This window comes from Danio rerio, chromosome 22, assembly GCF_049306965.1.
Source record: "Danio rerio strain Tuebingen ecotype United States chromosome 22, GRCz12tu, whole genome shotgun sequence".
NCBI lineage: Eukaryota > Metazoa > Chordata > Actinopteri > Cypriniformes > Danionidae > Danio > Danio rerio.
The window spans coordinates 4,607,062-4,619,030 of record NC_133197.1 but is presented as its reverse complement, the minus strand read 5'-3'; the positions used below and the strand labels follow the sequence as shown (position 1 = coordinate 4,619,030).

Genomic DNA, 11,969 nt, shown 5'->3' with positions numbered 1-11,969 from the left:
TTAGGTCCAACTGCTCATTAACACAAATTTCTAATCAGCCAATCAAATGGCAGGACCTCAACGCATTTAGGCATGTAGACATGGTCAAGACGATCTGCTGCAGTTCAAAGCGAGCATCAGAATGGGAACGAAAGGTGATTTAAGTGACTTTGAACGTGGCTCTGAGTGTTTCAGAAACTGCGGATCTGCTGGAATTTTCACACATGACCATCTCTAGGGTTTACAGAGAATGGTCTAATAATTTGAATAAGCACTCGTTACAATCGAGGTCTGCAGAAGAGCACCTCTGAACACACAAAACATCCAACCTTGAGGCGGATGGGCTACAGCAGCAGAAGACCAAACCGGGTGCCACACCTGTCAGCTAAGAACAGGAAACTGAGGCTACAATTTACACAGACTCACCAAAACTGGACAATAGAAGATTGGAATTACATTGCCTGGTGTGATGAGTCTCCATTTCTGCTGCCATATTCGGATGTTCGGGTAAGAATTTGGCATCAACAACATGGAAGCATGGATCCATCCTGCCTTGCATCAACAGTTCAGGCTGGTGGTGCTGGTGTAATGGTGTGGGGGAGATTTTCTTGGCACACTTTGGGCTCATTATTACCACCTGAGCATTGTTTCAATGCCACAGCCTACCTGAGTATTGTTGCTGACCATGTCCATGCCATCATGACCACAGTGTATCATCTTCTGATGGCTACTTCCAGCAAGATAACGCACCATGTCATAAAGCGCGAATCATCTCAGACTGGTTTCGTGAACTAACAATGAGTTCACTGTGCTCAAATGGCCTCCACAATCACCAGATCTGTATCCAATAGAGCACCTTTGATATATTTAAGTAATATCAGCACCTGTACAGCCTCTTTACCCTTTGTGTATTACTCCGCCCACATACAGCCAGCAAAAAGCAGACACTACAGATCTAAAGTTTAAAAGATGCACGCTCAGCTGTTTAACTGTCAGCTTATGATTTGAATCCAACGCTGAAGAAAGTAGTTCCTCATATAAAGTGTTTTTTAAACTTTCCATGTTTGATTTTGTTTTTATATACACAATTATGCCATCAAACTGTTGTATAAACGCAATTATTACACTCATAGCAGTGCGATATGGCTGTATATCGGCACTCGTGCCAACACCCTCGTACCAATGCGCGCCTCCCACCAGTGCCGATATACAGCCATATCGCACTGCTACTCGTGTGATATTGCTTATATATATATATATATATATATATATATATATATATATATATATATATATATATATATATATATATATATATAACAAAACAGAAATTAAGCTGTCATACAGAAAATCATCAAACAAAAGTATCAAACAAAAGTATCATCATTTTCTTCATTTATTAAAATCATTTACTTAACAATATGAACCATTTTTTTAATAATTGTAATTAACCCCTCCATGTTGAACATGGACTAAAATAACATTGACTGACACATGACGAAAACACATTCGTATTCTGTCAAATTAAAACTGTAGTTGATTGTAATATTAAGACCTCTCCCAAATTCCGTCCCAAAACATATATGCCAATCGGATCTCAGCATTAAAAAGATTAACAGTCATGGTGTGTTCTGATTGGCTAAAACAACACTTCTGTCACAGAGATGGGTGTGATTTCTCACAAAGTTAAAAAAATCGTAACAGGTCTACGACTCTTCGGCTGAGCTTTTAGTGTGCTCAAAATTCATCGTTGAATGATTTCCGATCATAATGTTCTGCGCATTCTCAATATGGATGTACGATGGTTTCTGCGACCACGGGTCATGTTGTTGAAGCATCGGTCCACATGACGGAGGTTGAGCAGATGATGAATGAAACATGTTATTATGCGGAGATTCACTTTCTAGTTTTAGTCGCGCCAATTTTTCCCTTTCTAGTCGTAAGTTTGCATTTATGAAATTCTCCTCCTGTCGTCTCTTGTATTCCTCCTCTAGTTTTTTAAATGTTTGCTTTTTCATCCAAATTTTCCTTTGTTTTTCCACAGCATCCTGCGATAAGGCCTTTAAGGCCTTGCGTTCGAACGTTCTGTTGCTTTCATCGAGAGGCACCTTCGTCTGAAGCACCAATGGAATATTTTTGCGCGACAATCGATTCTCGCGAGGTAGCAGCGGAATGACGGAGTTCAGCTTGTGGTGGTGTTCCAGCGAATTTACAATCGCAGAATCTGTGGTCGTCATGCTTTGGTTGGATTTGAAGTTCTGGGTAAGCAGTAGTAACGCGAACGCAGAGTTATCGATAGCGTCCTCGATACATCTTAACGTCGATCTTCCCGCTTGGGCAAAGTCTTCGGAGAACGTTGCGCCATTTGCGGAAATGATTCCCTCAAGTTTTTCCCTTAGTCTTTGTGCTTCATCAGCATCTTCGGCTTCATGTAAGATCACGAAGGCGTAAAAGGTTTCGTCTATATCGCTTGAGACTGTAGGGTAAAAACTGTTATCTTGAGTTGGTGGTTTGCGATCGTTAGCATTTATGGGTTGAGCTTTGGGTTTGGCGCCATCATTTGGGCTGGATGAAAAATTAGTGTTTTTGGACGTCACAAATTGTGAGGGTCTGCTGTCATGGCGACACCGATTCGAACTGGCTGTGTCATTGACTACTGCAGTCTGCGCTTGGCTGTTTGCGAAAATATTTGTTGGTTTATCATGACAACTTCGTGAGTTGTTTTGACTTTTGAATTCTGTTGGCGTGTGGAGGCTCATCGGCTTTGATTCTTCGATATTGCCTTCTGAAGCAGTAGGCGAGCTAATTTCAAGATAATAGGAACTTACAACCGAATTTGAATTCGGAGGTAATGGATCGGGGTTTATGTCTGATACCTTGAGAGAATTAGGATTGCACATTTCCGTAGGAAGTTCTGAGTTTGATGTACTGATAACGTCAGGCCCGCAGACTTGCTTAACTTCCTCTTCTATGTCTAACGGTGGCACATCAGTGGTTCTGCATGATTCATGTGCTGTGCAGTAAGCTTTGTCTCTGTGCGACTTGTCGCACAAACTCTCCTGCACCAAAATGGCGAAAATTCTTGCGATATCCAATAACCAATTGACATCCGTTTGCATAAAACCACCAATGTGGCTACAGTTCAAGCGCTCTCCATGAGTTTTGATCATTTCCGCCAAGTAGTTTCCAACCGTGCTATCTTTGATAGCTGTTAGCTTAGCATGTGCTGCTTCGTGTTTCTTCAGGAAAATCAAACACATGGCATGAACCAGTTCCTCAGATGGTTTGCGGCCCATTTTGTACGTCAGGCTGAACAGTCGCTCTTGCGGAGCTTGGGACAGAATCTCAAAGACCTTGCCGAGATTCGGACATCCTCCCTCTGAAGGCTTCATTCCACCTTCTGCCATGGTTTTCACAAATTTAGCTGATCACATGTGAATATGTGCTCTTATTTGACATATCAAAGCCATATCTGGGGATCCTGAAAGACAAAGTCAAAGCTGTGTTGAGTAGTCTGTCACTTCTTAAAAACTTTAATATGCAAGTTTCCAGTACATTCAGTTGACAACTGCCATTTTGAAGGACAAATACAACAAAAACAAAGTAGCATTCACAGATGTGTGTGAATGGAGAACCTTTCAAAACATTGTCATTTGTGTGTGAAAAGTTTTCAAAAGGTCAGTTAAGTATATCACTAACAAAATAAACCCATTAAAAGGTAAATATTAGCTTTTTACAAGTGATCCCTGCTGGAAAATCCAGCTTAAACCAGCCTAGGCTGGTTGGCTGGTTTTAGCTGGTCGACCAGGCTGGTTTTAGAGGGGTTTTGGCCACTTCCAGGCTGGTTTCCAGCCATTTCCAGCCTGGTCTTAGCTGGTCAAGCTGGGAGATGACCAGCTAAAACCAGCTTGACCAGCCTAGCCAAGCTGGGAGTCCAGCCAAAACCAACTATATCCAGCTTAAACCAGGCTGGTCAAGCTGGTTTTAGCTGGATTTGGCTGGTCATTTTCCAGCCTGACCAGCTAAGACTTAGCTGGAAATAGCTGGAAACCAGCCTGGAAATGGCCAAATACCCTCTAAAACCAGGCTGGTCAACCAGCTAAAACCAGCCAACCAGCCTAGGCTGGTTTAAGCTGGATTTTTCAGCAGGGATGGATGATATATAAAGTATATTTATAGTAATTTCTTAGGGTATTTCTTAACTTTGAACATGCATTATAGCTATCAACATTTCAAATTAGCCACTCATGCTAACTTCGAGAGAACACTGCCAGAACATTCTGAGAACGCCTCTTGCTAGCTGTCAACACGTACAGGTGACCCATTTTAATTTGACACTTTTAAAACTTCATCTATCAAGTTCACAAGATCAAAATATAAATTATAAAAGGAATATAATCATTAAAATTAAATATTAATACTCAACAGAAAGCTTATTAAGTGTTAAATGACTCATCAGCTGTATGTGTGACCTATAAATAATAAACAAATCATGTTTAAAAAAGATTACATCGAGTGTCTTACCTTAATAATAGTTCTGCATTGATTCCAAAATCAGGAACTTGGAAACTGACCCAATCATTCACGTCCTCACACATGAAATGGAGAAGCTGTAGAAATGGACTGATCGTCAGACATTAAAAGGTGTATTTTCCGGTTGTTTTATTTGTGTAAGTGTAAATATGGGCATATTTTAAAGGCTACATGACTTTCTTGTGGCTTTCATCGATCAGACTAGTGGAAATGCGGAAGACAGTAAACACTGCAGACGTCATGAGGTTAAACACTACCAGAAGATGGCGGTACAACTGAATTTTTTTAAGAAGAAAAAAGAAGAGAAAAAAACAAGAACTTAAACAAATAAAAAATAAATAAAAAAACAGAGACCATAGGGAAAATTATACAGTCATTTTTGTACTTTTTTTTGCTTTTTATGCCCACTAAAGACAAAATATATGACTTATAGTCAGTTAAAAAATTGGCAGAATTGGATTTTTGTTTCCAAAACTTACACCCATTATAATAAAAAGTTAACAATGTACTGAATGCAAGATTTAGAGTTGTAATAAAAGAAAATTTTGTCAAAAGTATTTAAACAAATATCCACATTTGTCTTTTCTGAGAGATAGATACATAGTTCCGTCCAAAATAATTTCATACAAGAGCATCCACAAAAAGATGAACAATGGTTTCTTCCAAGTCACAAAAAGTAAATTTGCTTTCAATATCTTGCATATATTTGCTACGTAAGCTATTACAAGGATAACATCTATGTAATATTCATAAATTAATTTTCTTTTTGGCTTATAATCTCGGGTGGCCACAGCGGAATGAACCGCCAACTTATTTAGCACATGTTTTACACAACGGATGCCCTTACAGCCGCAACCCATCTCTGGGAAAATCGATGTAACATTTTATATGTAATTAATTTCCTTTACTTTGTTAGTTAGCAGCATATATTTGTGGCTAATAATTTTGTCCTTAAAATGGTGTTTAAAAAATTAAAAACTGCTTTTATTCTAGCCGAAATCAAACAAACAAGACTTTCTCCAGAAGAAAAAACTATTATCAGACATACTGTGAAAATTTCCTTGCTCTGTTAAACATCATTTGGGAAATGATGAGGAAAAAAAAATCAAAAGGGGGCTAATATTTCTGACTTCAACTGTATACGGTCTTATCATACGAAAACAGTTTTGTCTTTATAGTCTTAGACATTTTCTTAACATGTTCATCAAACTTAAGTTTGAGTCTATGAAGACACCTAGGTATTTAAATTCACTCCCTTCCTTGATTTCCTTAAGGTCAATTTGGATTTTGGATACATCTGGCGCTCTGTGTTTTAAGGAAAACACATTAAAACTGTTTTGTTGTAATTTAGAATTAAACAGTTGTCCTGTAGCCAGGGGGAAATACATACCAGTTGCTTGGTTAACATTTCTGCAGCCTTCTGTGTAATAATAATAAGTAATAAAATAATAATAATAAAATTAAGGAGATTCATTTTAAAATACTACATGTTTACACAGTAAAATCGTTATTATCAAAGTGCATTGAAATGGAGGATATCTGCGGTTTCTGCAATGATTACTGTGTGTGTATATATATATATATATATCATTTAGATCATTATAAATATAATTATATATAATTATAGATAATTTAAATCTAATAGAGTTAATTTTTTAAATGATTGAAAACGTTTGTAAACATTTAATGACGTCTTTTTGACGGTTTTATATATTTGTATGTAACATAATATTTATTGAAGTCCGAATTACTACAATAATTGTTCTGTAGACTGTCAAAAAAACTAAATAGCTTATAGGGGCTTATAATTTTTACCTTAAAATGGTGTTTAAAAAATTAAAAACTGCTTTCATTCTAGCCGAAATAAAACAAATAAGCAAATAAAAAATATTATTATTTATTTATTTATTTATTTGACATGGACATCACAATTACACTGGACAACCAAATGCATTTGTTCAAGTGTTTTAGCAAACTTGCTAATTTTCAACACCTGTCCACAGGAAAACATATCAGACATACTGTGAAAATTTATTTGCTCTGGTAAACATCTTTTGGGAAATATTCATAAGAAAAAAAATTCAACGGGGGCTAATAATTCTGACTTTAACTGTATATATATATATATATATATATATATATATATATATATATATATATATATATATATATATATATATATATTATTCCAATAACAACAGGCCATTACAACAAATAGAAATACAAAACTGATAATATTATAGTACAAGCAATACAAATATTAATTTTTTTTTGCAACAAGAGAAATGTTTAAATAACATGATAATAATAAAAAATAAATGTAAGAAAGGTAAAGCAAGACAAAGAGAGAGAAAAAGAAACAAAAAAAATAATAAAATAAAAAATAAGGGCACATGACAAAAAAACAAAAAACAAATGAATGTTGAATTTTAAATAAAGCACATGTTTTATAAGTTTTAATTAGAGTTTAATTGAGAGTTGCGGAAATTGTGAAAATTAAAAGTTTGGCTTACATTGATTATATTTGCATTTGTGTATGAAAAAACTTTCCAATAAATAAAAGGAGGTTTATGCAAAAAGTTAAATTAAGGAATTGTGTTTCTTTAATGTAAAACCCCAAAATTGGGGTGACGCAGTAGGTAGTGCTGTCGCCTCACAGTAAGAAGGTCACTGGTTCGAGCCTCAGCTGGGTTAGTCTGTGTGGAGTTTGCATGTTCTCACTGCATTTGCGTGGGTTTCCTCCGGTTTCCCCCACAGTCCAAACACATGCGGTACAGGGGAATTGGGTAGACTAAATTGTCCGTAGTGTATGAGTGTGAATGAGTTTGTGTGGATGTTTCCAGAGATGGGTTGCAGCGGGAAGGGCATCCGCTGCGTAAAACAAGCTGGATAAGTTGGTGGTTCATTCCGCTGTGGTGACCCCGGATTAATAAAGGGACTAAGCCGAAAAAGGAAAATGAAATCAATGATTGAAAACCCCAAAACAACATGTCTATAGCTCAAAGAAAAATCCCCACAAACCTTTTGGACAATTAGAGAATTCACATCAGACCAGAAAGATTTAACAAAGGGACACAACAAAGTTAATTTATACACTCCACATAATAAAGTCGACATTTGTAAGTGCGCTCTTATTATATAATCCTCATCTCCCGCCAAATTGCGCGAGAGTAAGCCAGCATGGCTAGGGTTTCGCGCGCAACCCTAAGCTCCGGTAAGCAGCGTAAATGACACGCCGCTCAGCCAATCAGCGAGCACATTTGAACTCCCCCCAGCCAATCAGCTTGCGCCGTGCCCACGGCAGGAGGGGAAACACGTTGTTCAACACTTTTATTGATTCGAGCTCGTTTCATTGCGTTTCGCGGCAGGACTGAACTCTAACAAAAGTGCAGCGTTTTCACACTTTCATCACATTCACTGAATCAAAATCACCTCTTCTGTTCCCGAGAAGAAGATAACAGGTAAAGAGCTGATTTTAAATTCACTTTCGGTTGATATTTGAATGTATTGTTTATAAAACCGCGCGCACGAGCTGCATTTTACTCAATAAATATTAGCAATTTGCATATGTATCTCCTGCATGTTAATGTTTACAATATGTAACGCATCTTTTATTCGTCTGTCTTGCAAAAAGTTTAGAGTTTGAACTAGTTATAAGCCTTAAGTCTTAAATGAAGTGTAAATCTCTGACTTGTGATTGTTATTTGTATTTTAGTCTATAATTCAGTCAAAATGTTGCTTATTAATGTTGTATACGCTAAAATAAGTAATCATAACAATGCTAAACTGCATAGGAAAGTGTTTGTGAAGGTCGAACTTGAGTGATTCAGTATTCAGTAATGGTGGATGTTGATATACAGTTGGTTAATGTACATTTAAAATGATGAATGCTTCCAAAATGGACAAACCTTTACTGATTCTGACTTATTTTCTAACATATGTGTCTGTTTTTGATGCAAGACCACCCACGTCATGACCAACACTCAACCCTTCATTTAAGTGAACGCAGTTTGCGTTGGTTCCCGTTTAAACGGGTTGGTTTCTGCAAATGAACACCATCCAAGCTCGTATCTGGAGCTCAGGCCTCATTCCTGCTTCCTGTTGTTGGTTTAAAGTCGACATGATGAAGACTGATACTATTCACCCCCTGCAGTACCGTGACTCACACCAGGGGGCGTTTCTTTTCGGTTTCCGCCAATAACAGGCGTGGTTTGTTGAGCTAAGATGTCAACAAGGCTCTTCATGCACTTGTAGGAATGGAGGATCTCAGATCTTGTAGGGCATTGGTCTTACTTTTGAGTGATGTAGTCATTTGGTGCCACGATGCATTCATAAGCAGAGTTCCAACATTGGTGGGAAACCCTAAAGCGTATGGCTATTTTAAAATGATGACTAATATATGGAAGATATTAGTGATTTAGGGCTTTACATTGCAAGTACATTGGGATTTTTTTGGTTTAATAGTGAACTTGTGCCCTACTGAAGCCATTTTGTAATGGGAAGAAGTCTCTAAATAAGGGTTCAAGTAGGGCATCACAATATAGGAAAAATCTACAATGTTTTCTGTGATATAAATACAATTTCATCAGATGGCTTAAATAGCTATTTGTTATAGGCTAAAGATTCTGACGGTATGATAACCTTAAAATAAAATACCACGGTTTCACGATATTGTGATTACTGCTCTATAATATATTATTGAATGTCTGGGTAAAAAAAAAAACACAACTCTTCCAACTTTGAACACGATATATTAGATTTTAAGAAACATTTAAAATATTTTAAAGCCGTAAATGTCAGGCTACGTAATTAAAATGAATTAAAACACTGATTTATTTATAATTTAAAACAGCAGCTTTGGAAATCTTTACTGCATGAGATACTGTTGTCCTAAAAAAAAACAAAAAAAGTTGATAAATCATACACATACCTCAGGAACGGTATAATAGAAAATATTGGCGGTTTTAAAACGTTGACTTTTCCAAACCACGGTATACCTTGAAATGGTTATCATCCCATGCCTAATTTGGGAAGAGTCTAGGTATAGGAATTAAACAATCAAATATAAAATAGCACTGCAGTCTTTAATGTACAAATAATTCAATAAATTTTTTTATTATTAAACTTACAAGTTTTACAATTCCTTGTGCCTGAAAGCCATACACTTTCTTGATCTGGTCATACAGTCACAGGGCTTAAAAACGCATGCAAATGCTGAACTTTTGCTCCATTTATATATGGTAAAAATGACCATAATTTTTGCTGCTTGTTTACACTTTATCGTCCCCAATGGGTAGGCCCACACGGAATCTGCGCAGAATTCCGCAGTTAATAAGCCCATCATTTATTCTGTTTATTTACTTGTGTAAATGAGTGTAAATCTATATTTATTCAGTATTTAAATTTATTATAGTAATATTTTGGACTAATGTGAAAATGTTCATCTGATTTATGTACAATACAGTTTGTAAAGTAATATTTATTTATTTATTTTGTCTTTTAGTAGATATATTATACGATAAACTCACTTTGTTTACCAAATAAAGTTAATCTAATTGGATTTGCATTGTAAACATTAATTAAATACAAGTTAAAAAGATATTTTTTTTATTTCACATATTAAGGTTTTAGTTATGATAATCCCAAAATCATTCCGCAGAAATCCACAGATTTTTACCCAAATTCTGCGCAGATAAAATGTCCGCAGATTCCGTCTGGCCCTACCAATGGGGAAATTCGCCTTGGACTCTAGGCCCACATTTACATTCGCTGAAAAGAAATGCATTAAAAAACATAAATCAACACAAACATTCAATCATCATTAAATATGACATATTTAAAAGTCTTATTGATGTAGGAAAAAACTAAAATCTCAAATGTTCTGAACTGCGCCTCCTGGTCAACTGTAATTACAATTCAATTAGAGATCCAGCTACGTGACTATTGCGAATGTATTTTGTGATATCGATGCAAAAACGATATAATGTGCAGCTCTTTTTCAAAGCATCAGGCTTAAAAACCACCACTGGAAATGAACGAGCAAAAAAGATAAAGGTATCTAAACAACCTTGTGTTTACTTTTCTCAAAAGGCTGTAAAATGTCCTAATAATCAAATTTGAGTCGCACTACAGTTTGAGCTTGCGAAATTTTGCCTTGAGCTGCTATGAAAAGGGATGAGACCAAACGAGTGTGACATTAATAAAGCAAGCGATTGCTTTAAATTTAAAATTTCTGTACAGAAAGGTCATGTTTTGGTCTTTAATTGGTCTCAAGCGTTCATGTGGGCCTGAAATTGCAGGTCTGTTCACCGAACTTGAACTTTCGAATGCAGCGAGACTTGTCACAAAAGGTGCTTTCACATCTGTAGTTCGCTTCATTTGGTCCGCACCAAGGGTAATAAATGATACATTGTTGCATCTTCTGCCGTCTTTGGGTCGTTTTCACACCACACTGCTGGCTTTGGTCCGAACCAGTTGAAACGAACCAAAATGCAGTCATCTGACAAAATCCACATCTCTCATTGGCCAGATGTTGTTGAATATATTTCCTAAACCAGTGTTTCTCAACTGGTGGGTCGCGACCCAAAACTGGGTTGCGCGAACATTTTCAGTGTGTGATTTAAAAAAAAAAAAAAAAAAAAAACTTAATTTGCTTATGCTGGACTTTTATTTTGAAATGCGTGTGCGACAACCCTACCGTTTGACATGTGAAATTTCATTTAATTATTGCAACAAATATGTAGAAGCGCAAGTACGACCCCGAATATGTAAAATGTGTGTATATATATATATATATATATRTRTATATATATATATATATATATATATATATATATATATATATATATATATATATATATATATATATGTATATATATATATATATATATATATATATATATATATATATGTATATATATATATATATATATATATATGTATATATATATATATATATATGTATGTATATATATATATATATATATATATATATATATATATATATATATATATATATGTATATATATATATATATATATATATATATATATATATATATATGTATATATATATATATATATATATATGTATATATATATATATATATATGTATGTATATATATATGTATATATATATATATATATATATATGTATGTATATATATATGTATGTATATATATATGTATATATATATGTGTGTGTAGTGAGGTGCTCCCATAAGAGAGCATGAAACCTTCTAAATTAAAACAACATTTAGAAACCAGTAAACATGTTTTATTGACAGTTTATTATTAACAGTATTTGTCGTTTTTACTTTGTAATATTTCTATAATTTGATCCATTTAGTTAAATGACAGCAATAAAATAGTGTTTATTTGTAAGTCTTGGTGAATTTCTCATGATGTATCTGTCACTACTTGTTTATGTTAACAAATAAACACAAATTAAGTATAAT

The 11,969-nt window shown here is 35.1% G+C and overlaps 2 protein-coding genes across 2 annotated transcripts in view; one reads left to right on the top strand and one right to left on the bottom strand.

The window, feature by feature from the left end:
- Positions 1–1,358: 1,358 nt before the first annotated feature.
- Positions 1,359–4,719, bottom strand: ticam1 (TIR domain containing adaptor molecule 1). The gene is given in 2 exon segments (NM_001044759.1): positions 1,359–3,460; positions 4,504–4,719. A coding segment is annotated over 1 exon segment (1,701 nt). The 5' UTR covers positions 3,387–3,460; positions 4,504–4,719; the 3' UTR covers positions 1,359–1,685.
- Positions 4,720–7,871: 3,152 nt separating this feature from the next.
- The window catches only part of uhrf1 (ubiquitin-like with PHD and ring finger domains 1), a 35,655-nt gene continuing 31,557 nt past the window's right edge, over positions 7,872–11,969 (top strand). Inside the window, 1 exon segment of the mRNA NM_213077.1 lies at positions 7,872–7,973. The gene's annotated coding sequence lies outside the window, so the exon portion shown is untranslated.